Source organism: Oncorhynchus keta, chromosome 14 (assembly GCF_023373465.1).
Source record: "Oncorhynchus keta strain PuntledgeMale-10-30-2019 chromosome 14, Oket_V2, whole genome shotgun sequence".
Classification (NCBI taxonomy): Eukaryota; Metazoa; Chordata; class Actinopteri; order Salmoniformes; family Salmonidae; genus Oncorhynchus; species Oncorhynchus keta.
This window is the reverse complement of record NC_068434.1, coordinates 48,791,868-48,817,746: the sequence shown is the minus strand read 5'-3', so window position 1 is coordinate 48,817,746 and position 25,879 is coordinate 48,791,868. Positions and strand designations below refer to the sequence as shown.

At 42.2% G+C, this 25,879-nt stretch overlaps 1 protein-coding gene across 1 annotated transcript in view; it reads right to left on the bottom strand.

Annotated features, from left to right (window-relative positions):
* The window catches only part of LOC118393559 (endosomal transmembrane epsin interactor 1), a 69,994-nt gene that overhangs the window by 25,167 nt on the left and 18,948 nt on the right, over positions 1-25,879 (bottom strand). The window contains exons 3-6 of the mRNA XM_035786324.2: positions 24,232-24,342; positions 10,912-11,031; positions 7,328-7,435; positions 5,347-5,619 (exon numbers count right to left, since the gene is read on the bottom strand). Of these exons, the coding sequence (XP_035642217.1) occupies positions 5,347-5,619; positions 7,328-7,435; positions 10,912-11,031; positions 24,232-24,342 (612 nt within the window). The remainder of the gene's footprint in view (positions 1-5,346; positions 5,620-7,327; positions 7,436-10,911; positions 11,032-24,231; positions 24,343-25,879) is intronic.

Below are 25,879 nucleotides of genomic sequence, written 5' to 3'. Positions count from 1 at the left end.
CGTATAGTTACCAATACCATGTAGCATAAGGTTGTAACATTTTTGGGAATGCATTCTGGGAAACATTTCTAATGCATTCTGGGAAATGTATTCTGATATTTAACAAGTATTAACTATGAATTATAATAGACAACCTACAACATGTTAGAATAATATACATATATATATTTTTAGGACAATGAGCTTTAGAAATATAAAACACATTCTCTTAAATCAATTTTCTAGAATTATAGTGGCCTGAAAAATATTCTAACATTGTTGTGGGTTGTCTATAACAGTTCATAGTTCCCTTAATGTTTTTAAATATCAAAATACATTTCCCAGAATTGATTATATCAAACACTGCAGTATGGAAGGGAACAATCTAATATCATGACAAAGAAAAAATACTGTTATACAGTTATCAATTAGTGTCTCCAGAAAATATTCAATATTGATTTTTTCCCACATTTTATTGTAACAGTCTGAATGTAATATCCCATAATGTCAAAGTAGCAATCTTTTTCTTTTACATTTTTACAAAACCAAAAAATCAAAAGCTGAAATATCTTTAGTAGGGTTGTTGCGGTGACCGTATTACCACCAAACCAGCGGTCACAAGCCATGAAGACAGTCAAATTCCACATGACCGTTTAGTCACCATAATTAGGATTCTCCAAGCTCCGATGCTGCTGGTAATTAGTAGCCTACTCAGCATTCTATTGTCCCTCTAATCATTCTGACATCTAATACAAGTGTTTATGAAAATTTAATCAAACACTTTATGAGAGCTCATGTTGCGCAACATTTCTATAGGCTATGCAATCGCAGGAAAAAACAGACTGATGGCCACTAATAAAAAGAGGAGGATCCCATCATCGTTCTATAGGCTAGGCCTACTATATTTATTTCTCACCTTTCCTAATATTAAGCATATTGCTTATATTTACCACAGGAGTATAGCCTATTTGGCTGGCATGATAATAAACCACGGGGGAAAGCATCTTCCATTCGCTATTTACATTTGAAGTCATACCCCTTAGTTTTCATACCCCTTAGCCAAATAAATTTAAACTCAGATTTTCACAATTCCTGACATTTAATCCTAGTAAAAATGCCCTGTCTTAGGTCAATTAGGATCACCATTTTATTTTAAGAATGTGAAACGTCAGAATAATAGTAGAGAGAATGATTTATTTCAGCTTTTATTTCTTTCATCACATTCCCAGTGGGTCAGAAGTTTATATACACTCACTTAGTATTTGGTAGCATTGCCTTTAAATTAGTTAACTTGCGTCAAACGTTTCAGGTAGCCTTCCACAAGCTTCCCACAATAAGTTGGGTGAATTTTGGCCCATTCCTCCTGATAGAGATGGTGTAGCTGAGTCAGGTTTGTAGGCCTCATTGCTCGCACATGCTTTTTCAGTTCTACCCACACATTTTCTGTAGGGTTCAGGTTAGGGCTTTGTGATGGCCACTAACCACAGGGTAGCCTAGTGGTTAGAGCATTGGACTAGTAACCGGAAGGTTGCAAGTTCAAATCCCCGAGCTGACAAGGTTGCAGTTAACCCACAGTTAACCCACTGTTCCTTTGCCGTCATTGAAAATAAGAATTTGTTCTTAACTGACTTGCCTAGTTAATAAATAGAGGTGAAAAATAAATAAATAAATTTGCGACCAAGCTTTAACTTCCTGACTAATGTCTTGAGATGTTGCTTCAATATATCCACATCATTTCCCTTCCTAATGATGCCATCTATTTTGTGAAGTGTACCAGTCCCACCTGCAGCAAAGCACCTCCACAACATGCTACTGCCAACCCCATGCTTCACGGTTGGGATGGTGTTCTTTAGCTTGCAAGCTTCCCCCTTTTTCCTCCAAACATATCGATGGTCATTATGGCCAAACAGTTCTATTTTTGTTTCATCAGACCAGAGGACATTTCTCCAAAAAGTACGATCTTTGTCCCCATGTGCATTTGCAAACCGTAGTCTGGCTTTTTTTATGACGGTTTTGGAGCAGTGGCTTCTTCCTTGCTGAGCGGCCGTTCAGGTTATGTCGATATAGGACTTGTTTTACTGTGGATAGAGATACTTTTGTACCTGTTTCCTCCAGCATCTTCACATGGTCCTTTGCTGTTGGTCTGGGATTGATTTGCACCTTTTGCACCAAAGTACGTTCATCTCAAAGAGACAGAATGCGTCTTCCTTCCTGAGTGGTATGATGGCTGTGTGGTCCCATGGGGTTTATACTTGCACACTATTGTTTGTACAGATGAACGTGGTACCTTCAGGCATTTGGAAATTTCTCCCAATGATGAACCAGACTTGTGGAGGTCTACAACTCTTTTCCTGAGGTCTTGGCTGATTTCTTTAGATTTCCCCATGATGTCAAGCAAAGAGACACTGAGTTTGAAGGAAGGCCCTGAAATACATCCACAGGTACACCTCCAATTGACTCAAATTATGTCAATTAGCCTCTAAGAAGCTTCTAAAGAAAAACCCTTGAATGTAATTTTCTGGAATTTTCCAAGCTGTTTAAAGGCACAGTCAACTTAGTGTAATCTAAACTTCTGACCCACTGAAATTGTGATACGATGAATTTTAAGTGAAATAATCTGTCTGTAAACAATTGTTGGAAAAAGTACTTATGTCATGCACACAGTAGATGTCCCAACCGAATTGCCAAAACTATAGTTTGTTAACCAGAAATGTGTGGAGTGGTTGAAAAACATGTTTTAATGTCTCCAACCTAAGTGTATGTAAACTTCTGACTTCAACTGGAAGTGCATAAGTCGCTCTGGATAAGAGCGTCTGCTAAATGACTTAAATGTAATGTAATGACGTGTAATTATTTCCGCTGCCCCTGTTTCGATACAGGTCCATTCTAAATCTAAACAAATGTCACACATATACTATTTAGTATATGTAAAGACAAGATGAAATCAAGGCTATTCTGAACGGTGAGAATATTAGCCTATCACTTGTGAATCGTATATTATCACTTGTGAATGAAACAATGCCTTCACAACTAAAGTGGCCAAATAACTTTTAAATTAAGCACATAATCCACTTTTACAAGGGTATGGAGCCTAATTGACATATATAAGCAGCGCGTGAGTTTCAAGTTTGGGGAAGATGATTTTCACCATAAAAATGCACATTTATAATAAAAGCATTACATACATAATTGCATTTGTGATCACTTTTGATAATGGTGTTTCCCGCGTACAGCCTACTAGCATGAGCGCATTGCTGCGTTTATAATGCGAAGAAATAGCCTAACAGATTATCAACATTTTAAGCTAATTGTTCTGATCTGTTGCGTCAGCCACATTGTATAAAACTGTTTTTTTTAATGCTAGTGGTTGTATTAATTTGGGATCTATCGCATCCTTCAACTGTCCCAGACTATGTTTGTAATATTTATTTATTACATAGAATAGATCGACTTTTGTACTATGAGGGAGAGTAGATTGACATAGGCTAGTGCTTTTTCTGTTTGTTAGGAATACTCATATTTTGGTTGACAGTTCTTCCAATATTTTCAGTATGCACCTCGGAATTGGATAAGGACGCACGCGGTTGCGTCCCCGATCACCTGACGGAGAGCAGTGTGAGTGAGAGACGCTTCGGATTGCGTAGTACACTCGGGGAGAAGGACACAACGCAGCACTCCGGTCCGCAAAAGGCATGTTTTTTTAGGGTGCATTATGGCCACAAAGGGAATGCTGCTGGGAAATTCGTGGCATTATCAAGTGTTTGTCAAATTGTGAATGAGAGACTATTGGAGTGTGTACAGCCTGCGCAAAAAACAACGCAGAGCTCATGCCTTTCAAGCGAATTTTTCCATCATTAGAATCATGCAGCCTTACAATGTATTAAACATCAAAACATATAGCCCGGACGTTTGTAGAACAACTAAAGTTACATTAGTAACTCTAAATTAAGCATATAGGAGTACCTATTTCTTTATTAACAGCTTAACACATAATAGCCGCATGTGCGCACTCCCTCAAATGTTTGGAGAAAATATTTACATTTTATTCAGCTTTGTTCAATTGTATTCTTCATACTATAAAATAATATCAAATAATGACACGGAATTATAGGCAAATCTTGTCTGCTAAATGAACTAGTGTAGCCCACATCCATCTGGCACAGCCACATTAGGAACAACTTAAAGACAACTTAGAGTATGCAATTATTTTCTTCTGAAATAGAATACATTTTCTTCATATCATGTTTCTATAGACCTGTCTAAAACAAATAATGGATTTATTGTGAAGGTTTAGGCTATATTACATGCATTTATTAGACTAAAATGGCTTGTAGGCTATGTGTGGAAGCCAGGAGATGCTAAATGTGTTTATGTTAATTATTGGTCAATTGCCATGAGACCGACACCGGCAACCACGGCTCTAGTCTTGGGTCAATAAGTATTCAACCCCTTTGTTATGACAAGCTTAAATAAGTTCAGGAGTACCCCACACATACAATAATCTGTAAAAGATATGAAGGTCAGTCAATCTGGAAAATATCAAGAACTTTGAAAGTTTCTTCAAGTGCAGTTGCAAAAACTATCAAGAGGTAATGATTAAACTGTCTCTCATGAGGACCGCCACAGGCTGCAGAGGATAAGTTCATTAGAGTTACCAGCCTCAGAAATTGCAGCCCAAATAAATGCTTTACAGAGTTCAAGTAACAGACACATCTCAACATCAACTGTTTAGAGGAGACACACCTCAGTAGGTGTGTCCAAACTTTTGACTGATAATGCATGTAAATTAAATCTGTATTTTAGTTCCAATAAATTTGCTAAAACTTTTCACTTTGTTATAAAACATATATTTAACTCATTTTGAATTCAGGTTGTAACAAAATGTGTAATAATTCAAAACTAATATTTTAAATAGTATGTGTATTCTTTGCATTAATATGTTATATATCCTTTTGATAAAATAATTGTCAAATGAACCAAACTTTCATGCTCCATGGTTTGAATTGGTATGAATTCCATTCTAATTCCTTCAATTAAAATTCTGCTTCTTTATGGGGGTGTGGCCAATTCAATTTAAGTGCATTGTTTGAATTGAACTCAGAAATTCCAAATGGACTCCAACCCTGCAACTATCAATACAAAGCATTTACAACTCAAAGGTATCACATTGCTGCATTACTTGATTTGAAGTTACTAAGTTTTTGCTGGAATACAACTTGGAGCATGCTGACTGGATGGGGGCCAGCCATTCCCATTGTTTTGCAATAAACGATGCTAATGTTAAGCTGTAACTAAATGACTATCTAAATCCATAGTCTACTTTCAAGGTACCCATAAAATGATATAAATGTAATCTGCTGTAAGTACCTGTGTTGCGCTGGCCAGGGTGGAGCCTCCAGTAACAGCTTCGTAGGGAGGGGGTGGGTCTAAAGGACTGAACACCTCTACTCCTTTAATCCTGGCACCATAGATATGAGGTAGTGGTGTCACACTGTCCCCAAACATCCTGCGAGCCAGCCGTGGTGTGTAGGAGTAGAAGGTTGAAAAGTAGGAGGGGGGAGGGGCAGGGGGGACAAACTCATCCGGGTCAGGGATAATAGTTGGCTCCTCCACCTCCTCTGCAATTGGCCTGGGATCATCCTAATAGAGGGGGGAGATAAGCCCCTTTATTGAGATGCACCTGTAGTGTTGACAAATTAAAAAAGCATTGGTCAATATGGAGCAGAGTATGTGAGCGGAGTGGAGCTGGAGCGGACCGAGGAGCAGTATGCCCAATTTGACAGGAGCACAGAGCGAGATTCACAAAAGTTTGAGCATTGGACTTCGCTCCAGTAGTGCTCACTTCACGAGTTCAGGGCATGCCTGGCCCAGCATGTATTTCTAGTCTACTTCTGTGCTGCTATAGCCCCTTGATTTAGCTACTGTCATGGAGTTCGATAAATATTTTCACAAAGAATTTGATAAAACACACAGGTGCAAAATCAAGGTGATTTACAAAGACGAGGACCAATAGCAAGAGAGGGAGTGCAGTGATGTAGTGTCCACAACTAAAGAATCATTGTGGAATCTGAAAATACACATATGCGGAAAGCATGATGGTGTACTTACTACGTGAACATGCTAAAAGAAAGAAACGAGGTGGGTAGATAACGAAGTGTGACATTGTAGCAAAGTAAATATAAACAAAAAATCTGATCTATTAAACGTTTTGTTCATTTTTGTTCTATACAATAAGCCATATTTTGGCCCAATAGGCCTGGCATATTCACACTTAAAAGAGCTTTCAGTTTTGATTGGGTTATTTTGTCTAAAAACCTTTAGGCCTACCTATAGAAAATGAAAATAAAGAACTCTGCATCTCTGCTTAGCCTGGAAAGTGTGTCCTCTCCACTGCTGGCCTGTTCTCCAGGCACCATTGCATGAGCCTGAAGCCACAGACTTTGGCCAAACTCGTGTTTCTAAAAATGAATGCAAAGCCACTGTAGACTAAGCCTAAGGCATTTTTCATTTAATTTGTATTTCATTCTAAGTAAGTCACAGCCAATATGCTCAATTTATAAACTATAATGATTTAATACAACTAAATGTTGATTAATGCTGAGCGCTTTATGTCCCTACCAGCCTAGTGTCGCACTCGCAAATGATTCACAATGTATTTCTTTGTAGGCTATAGCCTTGAAATAATTGAAATAATATAGCCTGAAAAATACATTTGCGTTCCTTCTGTGGCTCAGTTGGTAGAGCATGGCGCTTGTAACGCCAGGGTAGTGGGTTCGATTCCCGGGACCACCCATACGTAGAATGTATGCACACATGACTGTAAGTCGCTTTGGATAAAAGCGTCAGCTAAATGGCATATATATATATATATATTCTTAGGCTCCCTGTCTGGCTCCTGACCTATTTAGAGAGTTTATATGCTGTTAAATATGACACGTAGCCTATTTGAAATTATAAGCGCTTCTTACATTCACCTTTTCATGTTTATTAAAATACTTTTCATTCAAATAATTTGGTTTGGTTTCAATACTTCCAAACCAAACGGTACGACCAGGTAGTCACAAAAATAGATGGAAAAGGGATACCCGCCAAATGGGTGTCGGTTAAATTGTGATTTTAATGAATGGAGTGAATTCAGAGCTGCAGTTTTTTATCCTGTGAGCACTGGAGTGGTGCACAAGCACAGCATGAGCGGGATTTCCAACCACTCAACTCTGCTCACACACTCTGATATGGAGATTATTCGGTTATGTGATTGGACGTGGTGCAGACTCTAACCTACATGAATGTAGCTGGGGGTTCTCAGGCCCTGTGAATGGTTGTGATAGAGTACATGGGGTAGTCTTACCATACATGGTCTTCTGGTGGTGAAGACCTGTAGGTATCGGAGGGCAGCAGCCACCAGACACACTGCAGTGGTCAGAGCATTCAGAGCACATAGCGCAAACAGAACCTTCTGGAAACACGGACAGACGAGAAACAGTTTGGGTTAAACCACCCCACAAACACCAATAACCATCTTAACTTGCTTTATGGTTAAAGACTACCATAAGGAACCATAGAGTTGTATAGAGGGCTCTAGTGCCCAAAACCCCGTTTTAACAGTGCCTTTGAGCACTTTCGCCATTTTTAACCTTTTCACACATGAGTTCAAAATATCTCTATGCACGTGATGTCAGAATGCACTCACTGTTCCAAAATGTGATTGTTACGTAAACAGGACAGTTAACACGTGCTGCTTGCTAATTATCTATGTTTCAACTTTTCAATTTCAAATTATTTTCGAACAAGTTTTAGTTTCTAACAACACCTTAATTGAGGTGTGTTTCGCCTCCTCATTAATTCACATAGAAGTAGCCCATTTCAGCATTGCGGACAATTTATGTTTGAGGCTTTACTGAGCTGGACAAACTTCTCTCTTCGAGGAGAGCCCACACACTTCACAAATGTTTCCGCAGATCAAGTATGCAGACATTTGCGCAGTCTTACATGAACTGGCACATTTTAAGACTGGCGCTGGTATTGCCTTCCTTGTTTTTTTCCTGACAAATAATACATTTGAACATACGTGCGTTCCTATCAAAGCAAGCGCCTTATTTCCTGTATGTAATTTCTACCTTAGCATTCAGTATATATATATATATATATATATATATATATATATATATATGAGCATTTACAGTTTTATTCACGTTTTCAAGTACTGGTGACAAATAACGCATTCCGATTATTGCATAGATTATAATGGATGCGTGTAAAATACTTTTTTGAGGGTTGTACTGATTATAATGAGCTAATGCTAAGCTATATGCTATTTTTGTGGCACTATGCTTGTTGAAATTATTCAATGAATTCTGGGTGTCACGGAAACATCTGTCAGACCAAATATTTTATAATGAGGTTAAGGGTAAACTTCCGAAAGTGAATGAAGGGAAGTGAATGATCATAGACGACACACCCCCTTCAACATGCATACTGCAAACAGACCAAACTCATCTTTTCTCCTCTTATTATCTTTGGTTGACGTGAAAAAACTAACATGGCGGCGCGCACAAACTAACCCTTATCGGATTACTTTCGATTTCTAGAAGTGTTTTACTCAATTATTTCGATCAATGGCCTCCCGGGTGGCGCAGTGGTTAAGGGTGCTGTACCGCAGCGCCAGCGGTGCCATCAGAGACTCTGCGTTCGCGCCCAGGCTCTGTCGCAACTGGCCGTGACCGTGAGGTCCGTGGGGCGACGCAAATTGGCCCAGCGTCGTCCGGGTTAGGGAAGGCTGGTAGGGATATCCTTGACTCATCGCGCATCAGCGACTCCTGTGGCGGGCCGGGCGCAGTACCAAGGTTGCCAGGTGCACGGTGTTTCCTCCGACACATTGGTGCAGCTGGCTTCTGGGTTGGATGCGCGCTATGTTAAGAGGCAGTGCGGCTTGGTTGGGTTGTGTATCGGAGGGACGCATGACTTTCAACCTTTGTCTCTCCCCAGCCCGTACGGGAGTTGTAGCGATGAGACAAGATAGTAGCTACTAAAAAAACAATTGGATACCACGAAATCGGGGAGAAAAAGGGGTACCGTAATTTCCGGACTATAAGCCGCTACTTTATTCCCACACTTTGAACCTCGCGGTTTATACAATGATGCGGCTAATTTATGGATTTTTCCTGCTTTCGCAAGATTCATGCCGCAAAACTGAGCACCGTCACATAATGTGACGTAAATCGAGCGCACTCAAACTTCCCATCATTCTGATTACGGTAGTAATTTTGTCACCCTCATCATGGCAAAGACACGGAGAAATGCATATGATGCAGCTTTCAAGTTGAAGGCGATCGATCTGGCTGTTGGAAAAGGAAATAGAGCTGCTGCATGGGAGCTTGGCCTTAATGAGTCGATTATAAGACTTTGTAAACAGCAGCGTGAGGAACTGACTCAGTGCAAAAAGACAACAAACCTTTCAGAGGGAAGAAAAGCAGATGGCCCAAAGTATTTGCAGCCACTCGACATCAGTGTAAATTGTGCATTTAAGGTGGCGCTCCGTGTTCAGTGGGAGGCTTGGATGACAAGTGGGGAGAAATCCTTCACTAAAACAGGCCGCATGCGAAGAGCAACTTATGGTCAAGTCTGCCAGTGGGTCCTGACAGCGTGGAGCATTGTCAAAAAATCCACTATCATCAACGGGTTTCGAAAGGCTGGACTGCTGCATGTTGAAGGGGCAGCATGAGCTCAGCGGAGAGCTACAATGAAAACGATCCAACATCGGATGAAGCAATTCTGAGGCCATTCAACTCCGAGGAGATGACTTCAGTGGTTTCAGTGCACAGGAGGAGAAGATAGTGACCAATGACTTTCTTGGTAGGCTACTGTTTTAATTTTTGTTACAAGCCGTGTTTCGTTAAAGCCTATTTATTTTTGTTACAAGCCGTGTTTCGTTAAAGCCTATTTATTTTTGTTTACAAGCCGTGTTTCTTTTAAAGGCTGTGTAAAGTTCCTTTGTTTCAATGTACCGGTAGGCACCTGTGGCTTATTTATGTACAAAATACATATTTTTTAATACTTCAGTGGGTGCGGTTTATATTCAGGTGCGCTTAATAGTCCAGCAATTACGGTAAATAAAAAAATAAAAAAATATATATATATATTTATTTTATTTCGATAAGCTCACCCATGATGTGATGAAATATAAATAGTAATTGCTATTAGCTAATTCATATTGTGGTTTCTGACAGTCGAGAGTTATCTAAATATGACTGCTTGTGTTATGTCAATCTTTCCTCAGTTAGTGCTAGGACTAACGTAGCCTACATTTTCCATTTTCTTTACTTCTGTGAATGTCTGAACATTGCATCCAAAAATAAACTTGGCACGTTCAGGACATAACTTTGTAAGGACTGTGTTTGTGCAAAATGTTTCTGTGAATAAACAATGTGGCAAGCTTAAATGCTGACTGTTGTGTAAATCGAAACTGGACTTTCTAAATAAGCGTTGTTATCACACCAGTTTGAGCGTAAGCTGCAGTGACCACTGTAGAATGATCACACCCATTTGTTGGTACGTGTGAAAGGTTACGTAGCCACCTGGGTGGGAATTCCTATGGGTTAAGTAAGGATCACATAATTCCATCAAGATCATCAGGAGGGATCAGACAATGAATTATACTTGTGAGCAAACATTCCATTACTGAAGGTGGCAGTTAATCGCCAAACTTGGCTTCAAACCTTTTCTAGCAACACACTCCAGGTGGCAGTATGCACCCTGTGTCAGGTTGTTAACCAACTCATAGAAGTAGTAGAATAAAAAAAATGGAGATGGACTCAGTGGCGCTGCCCAGATGCCATAATGGGACAGATACCATGTTGCGATCTCTGTACAACTCTATGCAATGAACATAAATTCTCTCACACACATGGTATGCACAAACTAACACATACACACCTTGAGTAGGACCCTCATGGTACTACAGGAGTGTCCAGGGTAGAGTTTGAGTAGTTTGTCCTCAGGACACTTGGCAGTGGGGGTTTGAGGACAGCAGTTACACACATCTCCCACCTCACTCTGAAACACACAAGAGATGCATGGCGTTTAGACTCACACTGAAACACATAAAACACAACAGATACATGGCCGTGAGACTCAGTCTGAAACACACAACAGACCAGGTCTAAGAAATGTCAAAAACAAACAGACTTTGTTTGACATGTTGGCATGCCAATCCCAACCTATTCTAAGAATGTTAACACTTTCAACCAGAGGAAAGTAAGGAGGGAGAGAGAAATAGGGCAAAGAGGGAAACTGAAGAGAGAGACATCAACAGAGTGAGAGCAAGACATATTTTACCTTCAGGCATGTACATTTTCATCTCCCTCCCTCCCTCCAGGTCAATGAAAGGGTCCTTGCTATCCGGGATCCTTGGGACGTCCCTACCCCATTGAAGTTTGAATTTCATGCTGTCACAGTTACCAGCCCTTTCAAGCTTAACATCCTTATCATTTATCGCCCTCCAGGTCCCCTCGGAGAGTTCATCAATGAGCTTGATGTCTTGATAAGCTCCTTTCCTGAGGACGGCTCACCTCTCACAGTTCTGGGCGACTTTAACCTCCCCACGTCTACCTTTGACTCATTCCTCTCTGCCTCCTTCTTTCCACTCCTTTCCTCTTTTGACCTCACCCTCTCACCTTCCCCCCTACTCACAAGGCAGGCAATACGCTCGACCTCATCTTTACTAGATGCTGTTCTTCCACTAACCTCATTGCAACTCCCCTCCAAGTCTCCGACCACTACCTTGTATCCTTTTCCTCTCGCTCTCATCCAACATTTCCCACACTGCCCCTACTCGGATGGTATCGCGCCGTCCCAACCTTCGCTCTCTCTCCCCCGCTACTCTCTCCTCTTCCATCCTATCATCTCTTCCCTCTGCTCAAACCTTCTCCAACCTATCTCCTGATTCTGCCTCCTCAACCCTCCTCTCCTCCCTTTCTGCATCCTTTGACTCTCTATGTCCCCTATCTTCCAGGCCGGCTCGGTCCTCCCCTCCCGCTCCGTGGCTCGACGACTTATTGCGAGCTCACAGAACAGGGCTCCGGGCAGCCGAGCGGAAATGGAGGAAAACTCGCCTCCCTGCGGACCTGGCATCCTTTCGCTCCCTCCTCTCTACATTTTCCTCCTCTGTCTCTGCTGCTAAAGCCACTTTCTACCACTCTAAATTCCAAGCATCTGCCTCTAACCCTAGGAAGCTCTTTGCCACCTTCTCCTCCCTCCTGAATCCTCCTCCCCCTCCCCCCCTCCTCCCTCTCTGCAGATGACTTCGTCAACCATTTTGAAAAGAAGGTCGACGACATCCGATCCTCGTTTGCTAAGTCAAACGACACCGCTGGTTCTGCTCACACTGCCCTACCCTGTGCTCTGACCTCTTTCTCCCCTCTCTCTCCAGATGAAATCTCGCGTCTTGTGACGGCCGGCCGCCCAACAACCTGCCCGCTCGACCCTATCCCCTCCTCTCTTCTCCAGACCATTTCCGGAGACCTTCTCCCTTACCTCACCTCGCTCATCAACTCATCCCTGACCGCTGGCTACGTCCCTTCCGTCTTCAAGAGAGCGAGAGTTGCACCCCTTCTGAAAAACCTACACTCGATCCCTCCGATGTCAACAACTACAGACCAGTTTCCCTTCTTTCTTTTCTCTCCAAAACTCTTGAACGTGCCGTCCTTGGCCAGCTCTCCCGCTATCTCTCTCAGAATGACCTTCTTGATCCAAATCAGTCAGGTTTCAAGACTAGTCATTCAACTGAGACTGCTCTTCTCTGTATCACGGAGGCGCTCCGCACTGCTAAAGCTAACTCTCTCTCCTCTGCTCTCATCCTTCTAGATCTATCGGCTGCCTTCGATACTGTGAACCATCAGATCCTCCTCTCCACCCTCTCCGAGTTGGGCATCTCCGGCGCGGCCCACGCTTGGATTGCTTCTTACCTGACAGGTCGCTCCTACCAGATGACGTGGCGAGAATCTGTCTCCTCACCACACGGTCTCACCACTGGTGTCCCCCAGGGCTCTGTTCTAGGCCCTCTCCTATTCTCGCTATACACCAAGTCACTTGGCTCTGTCATAACCTCACATGGTCTCTCCTATCATTGCTATGCAGACGACACACAATTAATCTTCTCCTTTCTCCCTTCTGATGACCAGGTGGCGAATCGCATATCAGTGTGGATGACGGATCACCACCTCAAGCTGAACCTCGGCAAGACGGAGCTGCTCTTCCTCCCGGGGAAGGACTGCCCGTTCCATGATCTCGCCATCACGGTTGACAACTCCATTGTGTCCTCCTCCCAGAGCGCAAAGAACCTTGGCGTGATCCTGGACAACACCCTGTCGTTCTCAACTAACATCAAGGCGGTGGCCCGTTCCTGTAGGTTCATGCTCTACAACATCCGCAGAGTACGACCCTGCCTCACACAGGAAGCGGCGCAGGTCCTAATCCAGGCACTTGTCATCTCCCGTCTGGATTACTGCAACTCGCTGTTGGCTGGGCTCCCTGCCTGTGCCATTAAACCCCTACAACTCATCCAGAATGCCGCAGCCCGTCTGGTGTTCAACCTTCCCAAGTTCTCTCACGTCACCCCGCTCCTCCGCTCTCTCCACTGGCTTCCAGTTGAAGCTCGCATCCGCTACAAGACCATGGTGCTTGCCTACGGAGCTGTGAGGGGAACGGCACCTCAGTACCTCCAGGCTCTGATCAGGCCCTACACCCAAACAAGGGCACTGCGTTCATCCACCTCTGGCCTGCTCGCCTCCCTACCACTGAGGAAGTACAGTTCCCGCTCAGCCCAGTCAAAACTGTTCGCTGCTCTGGCCCCCCAATGGTGGAACAAACTCCCTCACGACGCCAGGACAGCGGAGTCAATCACCACCTTCCGGAGACACCTGAAACCCCACCTCTTTAAGGAATACCTAGGATAGGATAAAGTAATCCTTCTCACCCCCCCCTCCCCCTTAAAAGATTTAGATGCACTATTGTAAAGTGGCTGTTCCACTGGATGTCATAAGGTGAATGCACCAATTTGTAAGTCGCTCTGGATAAGAGCGTCTGCTAAATGACTTAAATGTAAATGTAAGTTGACATTTAAAATGATTGCGGTAAGGTTAAGGTTAGGGTAAGCGAAGGGGTCAGGGTTTAGTGAAAGTAACAACAGATTTGAGGAGCAGGTGTTCTGGACGGGAGACTCCATTACTCAAAAACTCTCACAATTTAACCAGTTGAAGTCGAAAGTTTACATACACTTAGATTGGAGACATTAAAACATGTTTTTCAACCACTCCACAAATTTCTTGTTAACAAACTACAGTTCTGGCAAGTCGGTTAGGACATCTACTTTGTGCATGACACAAGTAATTTTTCCAACAATTGTTTACAGACATATTATTTGTCTTATAATTCACTGTATCACAATTCTAGTAGGTCAGAAGTTTACATACACTAAGTTGACTGTGCTTTTAAACAGCTGGAAAATTCCAGAAAATGATGTGATGGCTTTAGAAGCGTCAGATAGGCTAATTGACATCTATTGAGTCAATTGGAGGTGTACCTGTGGATGTATTTTAAGGCCTAACTTCAAACTCAGTGCCTCTTTGCTTGACATCATGAGAAAATCTAAAGAAATCAGCACAGACCTCATAAAAAGAATTGTAGACCTCCACAAGTCTGGATCATCCGTGGGAGCAATTTCCAAACGCCTGAAGGTACCACGTTCATCTGTACAAACAATAGTACGCAAGTATAAACACCATGGGACCACGCAGCCGTCATACCGCTCAGGAAGGCGAGGTGTTCTGTCTCCTAGAGATGAACATACTTTGTTGTGAAAAATGCAAATCAATCCCAGAACAACAGCAAAGGACCTTGTGAAGATGCTGGAGGAAACGCGTACAAAAGTATCTGTATCCACAGTAAAACAGGACCTATATTGACATAACCTGAAAGGCCGCTGGGCAAGGAAGAAGCCACTGCTCCAAAACCGCCATAAAAAAAGCCAGACTGCGGTTTGCAAATGCACACAGGGACAAAGATCGTACTTTTTGGAGAAATGTCCTGTGGTCTGATGAAACAACAATAGAACTGTTTGGCCATAATGACCATTGTTATGTTTGGAGGAAAACGGGGGAGGCTTGCAAACCGAAGAACACCATCCCAACCGTGAAGAACAGGGGTGGTAGCATCATGTTGTGGGGGTGCTTTGCTGCAGAAGAGACTGGTGCACTTCACAATATAGACAACATCATGAGGAAGCAAAATTATGTGGATATATTGAAGCAACATCTCAAGACATCAGTCAGGAAGTTAAAACGTAGTTGCAAATGGGTCTTCCAAATGGACAATGACCCCAAGCATACTTCCAAAGTTGTGGCAAAATGGCTTAAGGACAACAATGTCAAGGTATTACAGTGGCCATCACAAAGCCCTGACCTCAATCCTATAGAACATTTGTGGGCAGAACTGAAAAAGCATGTGCCAGCAAGTAGGCCTACAAACCTGACTCAGTTACACTAGCTCTGTCAGGAGGAATGGGACAAAATTCACCCAACTTATTGTAGGAAGCTTGAGGAAGGCTACCTGAAATGTTTAACCCAAGTTAAACAATTTAAAGGCAATGCTACCAAATACTAATTGAGTGTATGTAAAATTCCGATCCACTGGGAATGTGATGAAAGAAATAAAAGCTGAAATAAATCATTCTCTCTACTATTATTCTGACATTTCACATTCTTAAAATAAAGTGGTGACTCTAAGAGAGAGAATTTTCACTAGGATTAAATATCAGGAATTGTGAAAAACTGAGTTTAAATGTATTTGGCTGAGGTGTATGTAAACTTCCGATGTCAATCTGTGCATCGACACAATCCTTCAACCTCATGGCTTGGTTTTTGCTCTGACATGCACTGTCAACTGAGGGACCTTGTGTGTGCCTTCCAAATCATGTCCAATCAATCGAATTTACCACAGGTGGACTCCAATCAAGTTGTATGATCAATGGAAAAAGGATGCACCTGAGCTCAATTTCGAGTCTCACAGTGAAGGGTCTGAATACTTAAGAAAACAAAGTATTTCTGTTTTTTTATTTTTAACATTTGCCCCCAATTGCTTTATACAGGGTTTAGCTTTGTCATTATGGGTTATTGTGTGTAGATTTCTGAGATAAAAAAAAAACATGTAATCCATTTTGTAAAAGGCTGTAACGTAACAACATGCGGAAAAAAATCAAGGGGTCGGAATACTTTCCAAAGGCACTGTACTATATGTACATATAGTACCTGTCAAAAGTTTGGACACACCTGCTCATTCAAGGGTTTTTCTATATTTTTACTATGTTCTACATTGTAGAATAATAGTGAAGACATCAAAACTATGAAATAACACATATGGAATAATGTAGTAACCAAACAAGTGTTAAATAAAGGTTACAAAAAATATCTAATATATACACTGCTCAAAAAAATAAATGGAACACTTAAACAACACAATGTAACTCCAAGTCAATCACACTTCTGTGAAATCAAACTGTCCACTTAGAAAGCAACACTGATTGACAATCAATTTCACATGCTGTTGTGCAAATGGAATAGACAACAGGTGGAAATTATAGGCAATTAGTAAGACAGTGGTTCTGCAGGTGGTGACCACAGACCACTTCTCAGTTCCTATGCTTCCTGGCTGATGTTTTGGTCACTTTTGAATGCTGGTGGTGCTTTCACTCTAGTGGTAGCATGAGACGGAGTCTACAACCCACACAAGTGGCTCAGGGAGTGCAGCTCATCCAGGATGGCAGATCAATGCGAGCTGTGGCAAGAAGGTTTGCTGAGTCTGGAGGCGTTACCAGGAGACAGGCCAGTACATCAGGAGACGTGGAGGAGGCCGTAGGAGGGCAACAACCCAGCAGCAGGACCGCTACCTCCGCCTTTGTGCAAGGAGGAGCAGGAGGAGCACTGCCAGAGCCCTGCAAAATGACCTCCAGCAGGCCACAAATGTGCATGTGTCTGCTCAAATGGTCAGAAACAGACTCCATGAAGGTGGTATGAGGGCCCGACGTCCACAGGTGGGGGTTGTGCTTACAGCCCAACACCGTGCAGGATGTTTGGCATTTGCCAGAGAACACCAAGATTGGCAAATTTGCCACTGGCGCCCTGTGCTCTTCACAGATGAAAGCAGGTTCACACTGAGCACGTGACAGACGTGACAGAGTCTGGAGACGCCGTGGAGAACGTTCTGCTGCCTGCAACATCCTCCAGCATGACCGGTTTGGCGGTGGGTCAGTCATGGTGTGGGGTGGCATTTCTTTGGGGGGCCGCACAGCCCTCCATGTGCTCGCCAGAGGTAGCCTGACTGCCATTAGGTACCGAGATGAAATCCTCAGACCCCTTGTGAGACCATATGCTGGTGCGGTTGGCCCTGGGTTCCTCCTAATGCAAGACAATGCTAGACCTCATGTGGCTGGAGTGTGTCAGCAGTTCCTGCAAGAGGAAGGCATTGATGCTATGGACTGGCCCGTCCGTTCCCCAGACCTGAATCCAATTGAGCACATCTGGGACATCATGTCTCGCTACATCCACCAACGCCACGTTGCACCACAGACTGTCCAGGAGTTGGCGGATGCTTTAGTCCAGGCCTGGGAGGAGATCCCTCAGGAGACCATCCGACACCTCATCAGGAGCATGCCCAGGCGTTGTAGGGAGGTCATACAGGCACGTGGAGGCCACACACACTACTGAGCCTAATTTTGACTTGTTTTAAGGACATTACATCAAAGTTGGATCCGCCTGTAGTGTGGTTTTCCACTTTAATTTTGAGTGTCACTCCAAATCCAGATCTCCATGGGTTGATAAATTTGATTTCCATTGATCATTTTTGTGTGATTTTGTTGTCAGCACATTCAACTATGTAAAGAAAAAGGTATTTAATAAGAATATTTAATTCATTCAGATTTAGGATGTGTTATTTTAGTGTTCCCTTTATTTTTTTGAGCAGTGTATATATTTTACATTTCAGATTCTTCAAAGTAGCCACCCTTTGCACACTCTTGGCATTCTCTCAACCAGCTTCATGAGGTAGTCACCTGGAATGCATTTGAATTAACAGGTGTGTCTTGTTAAAAGTAAAGTTGTTGGAATTTCTTTCCTTCTTAATGTGTTTGAGCCAATCAGTTGTGTTGTGACAAGGTAGGGGTGGTATATAGAGGATAGCCCTATTTGGTAAAAGACCAAACAGCTCAAATAAGCAAAGAGAAATGACAGTCCATTATTACTTTACGACATGTAGGTCAGTCAATGTGGAAAATGTAAAGAACTTTGAACGTTTCTTCAACTGCAGTCGCAAAAAGCGATATCAAGCGTCATGATGAAACTGGCTCTCATGAGGACTGCCACAGGAAAGGAAGACCCAGAGTTACCTCTGCTGCAGAGGATTGGTTCACTAGAGTTACCAGCCTCAGAAATTGCAGCCCAAATAAATGCTTCGCAGAGTTCAAGTAACAGACACATCTCAACATCAACTGTTCAGAGAAGACTGTGTGAATCAGGCCTTCATGGTACAATTGCTGCAAAGAAACCACTACTAAAGGACACCAATAAGAATAAGAGACTTGCTTAGAATTCAAGGCACACTTAACCAACATGGCTACCACAGCATTCTGCAGCGATATGCCATCCCATCTGGTTTGCGCTTAGTGTGACTATAATTTGTTTTTCAACAGGAAAATGATCCAACACACCTCCAGACTATGTAAGGGCTATTTGACCAAGAAGGAGAGTGATGGAGTGCTGCATCAGATGACCTGGCCTCCACAATCACCCGACCTCAACCCAATTGAGATGATTTGGGATGAGTTGTACCACAGAGTGAAGGAAAAGCAGCCAAACAAGTGCTCAGCATATGTGGGAACTCCTTCAAGTGAAGCTGGTTGAGAAAATGCCAAGTGTGTGCAAAGCTGTCTTCAATGGAAAGGGTGGCTACTTTGAAGAATCTAAAACATACCTTGATTTGTTTAACACTTTTTTGGTTACTACATGATTCCATGTGTTATTTCATAGTTATGATGTCTTCACTATTATTCTACAATGTAGAAAATAGTAAAAATAAAGAAAAACCCTGGAATGAGTAGGTGTCCCCAAACTTTTGACTTGCACTGTATTGTCACGCTCATTATAATGATTAGACCAAGGCGCAGCGTGCGTAGAGTTCAACATCATTTTAATAAACCGAAACTCACTGAACAAAACAACAAACAACCAACCAAACGAAACATGACGCTACTGTTGTGTACTCAGGCAACTAAATGTAGACAAGCTCCCACAAACACAAATGAGGAAATGGCTACCTAAATATGACCCCCAATCAGAGATAACGATAAACAGTGTCTCTGATTGGGAACCATATCAGGCCAACATAGACAAATACAAAAAACCTAGATGACCCACCCTAGTCAGTATCACGCCCCAACCAACAGAGAATAAACAGCTTACTATGGTCAGGGCGTGACATGTATATACAGTGCATTCGGAAAGTGTTCAGACCCCTTAACTTTTTCCACATTTTGTTACGTTACAGCCTTATTCTAAAATTGACCATTTATTTATTTTCCTTATCAATCTACACACAATAGCCCAGAATGACGAAGCGAAACAGGTTTTTAGAAAATGTTGCACATTTATTGAAAATAAAGAACAGAAATACCTTATTTACATAAGTAATCAGACCCTTTGGTATGAGACACAAGATTGAGCTCAGGTGCATCCTGTTTCCATTGATCATCCTTGAGATGTTTCTACAACTTGATTGGAGTCCAGCTGTGGTAAATTCAATTGATTGGATATGATTTCGAAAGGCACACAACTGTCTATATTAGGAACCACAGGTGACAGTGCAAACCAAACCAAGAGGTCGAAGGAATTGTCCGTAGAGCTCCGAGACAGGATTGTGTCGAGGCACATATCTGGGGAAGGTTATCAACAAATATCTGCAGCATTGAAGGTCCCCAAGAAGACATTGGCCTTCATCATTCTTAAATGGAAGATGTTCGGAACCACCAGGACTCTTCCTAGAGCTGGCTGTCCGGCCAGACTGAACAATCGGGGGAAAGGGTCTTGGTGAGGGAGGTGACCAAGAACCCGATGGTCACTCTGACAGAGCTCCAGAGTTCCTCTGTGGAGATGGGAGAACCCTCCAGAAGGACAACCTTCCCTGCATCACTCCACCAATCAGACCTTTTTGGAAGAGCGACCAGACGGAAGCCACTCCTCAGTAAAATGCACATAACAGCCCGCTCGGAGTTTGCCAAACTGCACCTAAAGGACACTCAGACCAGGAGAAACAAGTTTCTCTGGTCTGATGAAACCAAGTTTGAACTCTTTGGCCTGAAGACCGGGGCGATTGAACTCTTTGGCACCTCAGACTGGTGCAAAGTTTCACCATCCAACAGGACAACGACCCTAAGCACACAGCCAAGATAACACAAGAGTGGCTTTGCGACAAGTCTCTGAATGTCCCTGAGTGGCCCAGTCAGAGCCTGGACTTGATCCCGATCTAACAGCTCTGGAGAGACCTGAAAAAAGCTGCGCAGCGATGCTCCCCATCCAACCTGGCAGAGCTCGAGAGGGCCTGCAACGAAGAATGGGAGAAACTCCCCAAATACAGGTGTGCCACGCTTGTAACATCATACCCTAGAAGACTCAAAGGTGTAATCGCTGCCAAAGTTGCTTCAACAAAGTACTGAGGAAAGTGTCTGAATACTTAGGTAAATGTGATATTTAATGCATTTTAGAATAAGGCTGTAACATAACAAAATGTGGAAAAAGTCAAGGGGTCTGAATACTTTACGAATGCACAGTACACACTGAACAAAAATATAAACGCAATATTTAACAATTTCCAAAATGTTACTGAGTTACAGTTCATATTAGTACATTTGTCAATTGAAATACATTCACTAAGCCCAAATCTATGGATTTCGCATGACTGGGAATACAGATATGCATCTGTTGGTCACAGACACCTTAAAAAGAAGTAGGGGCGTGGATCAGAAAACCAGTCAGTATTTGGTATGACCACCATTTGCCTCATGCACTGCGACACATCTCCTTTGCATATAGTTGATCAGGCAGTTGATGGTGGCCTCTTCAATGGCTGTGCGAAGTTGCTAGATATTGGCGGGAACTGGAACACGCTGTCGTACACGTTTGATCCAGAGCATCCCAAATGTGCTCAATGGGTGGCATGTCTGGTGAGTATGCAGGCTATGGAAGAACTGGGACATTTTCAGCTTCCAGAAATTGTGAATACTTGCAACATGGGGTCATGCATTATCATGCTAAAACATGAGGTGATGACGTCGGATGAATGGCACGACAATTGGCCTCGGGATCTGTAGTCAGGCCAAGGCAATGATGAGGATGCCGAGCACGCAGATAAGCTTCCCTGAGATGGTTTCTGACAGCTTGTGCAGAAATTCTTTGGTTGTGCAAACCCACAATCTCATCAGCTGTCCGGGTGGATGGTCTCAGACAATACCGCAAGTGAAGAAGCCGGATGTGGAGGTCCTGGGATGGTGTGGTTACATGTGGTGTGCGGTTGTGAGGCTGGTTGGACGTACTTCCAAATTTTCTAAAATGATGTTGGAGGCGGTTTATAGTACAGCAATTAACATTCAATTCTCTGGCAACAGCTCTGGTGGACATTCCTGCAGTCATCATGCCAATTGCATGCTCCCTCAAAACTTGAGACATCTGTGGCATTGTGTTGTGTGACAAAACTGCAATTTTAGAGTGGCCATTTATTGTCCCCAGCACAAAGTACAGCTGTGTAATGATCATGCGGTTTAATCAGCTTCTTGATATGACACACCTGTTAGGTGGATGGATTATCTTGGTTGAGGAGACATTTTCACTAACAGGTATGTAAACAAATTTGTGCACAAAATTTGAGCGAAATAATATTTTTGAGAGTCTGGAAAATGTCTGGGATATTTTATTTCAACTTATGAAACATGGGACCAACAGTGTAGATCTTTAGAAAGAGGAGAGGCGCTGTGATACAATACGTTTTTTAAATGTGTTTTTCTTTAAGCCTTAACCTGCTTTTTGCCTGAGTAACCTTTGGTGGCAGAGCATTCCATGATTACATGGCTCTACACAGAACTGAGCAACGCATTAAGTCTGTTTTTGGTTTGGATACAGTGAAGAAACCCTTGGCATGTCTGGTGGGGTATGTACGGTGTCTCTGTTTGAAGTGTATGCAAATATTGGGTAGGCATTTTCAACACACATTTTTCTTAAAAAGATTAGAAGAGAAGAAGTCAATTTCTCCTCAACCCGCAACCATGAAAGATGAACATGCATGTTGTGGAGGTTAGTTTTGTGTGCGCTTGTTAAGGGCAAAGCGTGCTGCTTTGTTTTGAGCCAGCTGCAGCTTTGCTAGGTCTTTCTTTGCTGCACCTGACCATATTACCGGACAGTAATCAAGATGGGACAAGATCAGATCCTGAACAACTAGAACACTTGATCTTTGAGTCAAAAATGCAGAATATATTTTTATAACAGACATACTGTACCTCTACCCATCTTCACAACAACTTTGTGAATATGGCTTCACCATGATAACTGACTATCCAATGTTACTCCTAGGAGTTCAACCTGTTCAATGGTTACACCTTTTGTGTTTGTGTCTGTGTACATGCGTATGCGTGTGTCAATGTCCAGATCTCAGCTCCAGTCTGATACGCTGCTTGTGTTCAAGTTCGTTTTGGGGTGGGAGAAGTTCCTGCACGGCTAACGTGTGAGATGGCAAGTTTCTAGGCTAATAAAATATACGATGTTGATATGCCTTGAACTGGAACCAGCCGTGGTTTCTGTTCCAAATGGCACCCTATTCCCTACAAACAGTACTGCACCACTTTTGAAACAGGGAACATAGGGTTTTGTTCAAAAGTAGTGCCCTATGTAGGGAATAGGGTGCCATTTGGGACACAGCCCTGGTCTCTGTGTGGGGCCGGTTGGACTAATAAAAAAAATGATGGATGGTATTAGGATGTAGAGAGGTCACATTGTTGAGATAGCATCTCCAATAGAGAGGAAAGAGACATCAGGTAGATCAGATAGTGTCCTTCCTCTCTGGCAACCGAGTTAGGAAGGACACCTATATCTTTGTAGTGACTTGGTGTATTGATACACCGTCCAAAGTGTAATTAATAACTTCACCATGCTAAAAGGGATATTCAATGTCAGTTCATTTATTTTTTCCCCCGTCTACCAATAGGTGCCCTTCTTTGCGAGGCATTGGATTACCTCCCTGGTCTTTGTGGTTGAATCTGTGTTTGAAATTCACCGCTCGACTGAGGGACCTTGCAGATAATTGTATGGTGGAGTAAAGAGATGAGGAAGTAATTCAAAAATCATGTTAAACAGTATTATTGTACATAGAGTGAGTCCATTCAACTTATTATGTGATTTGCTAAGCACACTTTTACTCCTGAACTTATTTAGGCTTGGCATAACAAAGGGGTTGAATACTTATTTTCTCAAGACATTTCAGCTTTTCATTTTTTATTCATTTGTAAACATAAAAAAAAACATAATTCCTCTTTGACATTATGGGTATTGTGTGTAGGCCAGTGACAAAATATCTACATTTGATACATTTTAAATTCAAGCTGCAACAACAAAACGTGGAAAAAGTCCAGGGGTGTGAATACCTTCTGAATGCAGGAAGCTCTGTGTGTGTGTGTGTGTGTGTGTGTGTGTGTGTGTGTGTGTGTGTGTGTGTGTGTGTGTGTGTGTGTGTGTGTGTGTGTGTGTGTGTGTGTGTGTGTGTGTGTGTGTGTGTGTGTGTGTGTGTGTGTGTGTGTGTGTGTGTGTGTGTGTGTGTGTTAGTGAGAGAGAGAGCAAAAGCGAGAGACATAGAGAGAGAATGAATACAGGAATACAGCCTGCCACCTAAGACATCTAAATCTCCCCTATAATAACAACACACAAACATGTGAAGATAGATCACTGATAATCATGATCCACTTATCCCCAATCATTGTCTGTCTCACACCATAATCAAACACCTACACACAACATCATCACATCTACACACACACTCGACCAATCAAACACCTACACACATTTCAAATCAGGGAAAGAGTTTGTGTTGTGCGCGCATGCATGTGGGTCTGTGTGTGCGTGCCTGCCTGACTGTGTGTGGGTGATGTCTGCATGTGTGTGGGTGTCTCACCAGTTGACAGTTGGTTATGGTGGAGACCATCTGAGCTCCTTGACAGCAGAGGATGAAGCCGGCCAGGTTGAGAAGAACACACACCACTGACGACAGCACAAACATATTCACCTGGGAGAGGGAAATGGTGGGGGGAGGAAAGAGAGGAGAGGGAGAGAGAAATAGTAATGGAGATATTGGCAAAACATATCACACAGCCTAATAGGAAAATAGTCCAAATCAGAGAGCATATTAAAACTAAATCCTCAAATAATACAGAACCATAATATAGAGAGAGGGAAGAAAGGGAAGTTGAAAGAAAAACTGTTTATGACGAAAGAGAAAGGCTCTCATAGCTGGCCCCATACTTTTTCCACATTTTGTTGTGTTATAGCCTGAATTTAAAAAGGACACACTTGAGATTTTTTGGGTCACTGGCCTAAAAAAATACCCCTTAATGTCGAAGTGGAATTATGTTTTAATTTTTTACAAATGAATTACAACTGAAAATATGAAATACATCTTCAACCCCTTTCTTATGGGAAGCCTAAATAACAGAGAAAACTGAGGATGGATCAACAACATTGTAGTTAGGAAGCCTGTACAGAATAAACATATTCCAAAACACACATCCTCTTTGCAACAAGGCACTCAAATAATACTGCAAAAAATGTCGCAAAGCAATTCACTTTTTTATCCTGAATACAAAGTCTTATGTTTGGGGCAAATCCAATACAACACATTACTGAGTACCACTCTCCACATCTTCAAGCATAGTGGTGGGCTGCATCATGTTTTGGGTTTGCTTGTAATCCTTAAGGACTAGGGAGCTTTTCAGGATAAAAAATAAACGTAATGGAGCTAAGCATAGGCAAAATCCTGCAGGGAAACCTGGTTCAGTCTGCTGTCCACCAGACAGTGGTAGATGCATTTACCTTTCAGCTGTACAATAACCTAAAACACAAGGCCAAATCTACATTGGAGTTGCTGGCCAAGAAAACAGTGAATGTTCCTGAGTGGCAGAGTTACAGTTTTGACTTAAATCTGCTTTAAAATCTATGACAAAACCTGAAAATGGTTGTCTAGCAATGATCACCAGCCAATTTAAGAAAGCTTGAAGAATTTAGAAAATAATAATGGACAAATGTTGTACAATCCAGGTGTGGAAAGCTCTTAGAGATTTACCCAGAAAGACCCTGTAACCGCTGCCAAAGGTGATTCTATGTATTTACTCAGGGGTTGAATACTTATCTAATCAAGATATAATATTGTTTTATTTTTCATAAATGTTTTATAGATATTACAATTTTTCTTCCACTTTGACATAAGAGTATTTTGTGTATATCGTTGACAAAAAATACAATTAAATCCATTTTAATCCCACTTTGTAACACAACAAAATGTCGAAAAAGTCAAGGGGTGTGAATACTTTCTGAAGGCACTGTAATTGAACTGAATTTATTTGGGTAAAATACATATAATGTACAACAAGATAAACAATGTATTCCCAGAGGAAATCACATAAAATTATTGTTTTCAAAGTGGTCCTCAATGGTAAAAACAAATAAAACACGAATGATTAAAACACAAGACGAAATTACAGATAGAAAAGATGACAGAAAAAATGAGTCATATAAACACTGTTATTGAAAAAAAGACAGAAAGAAGA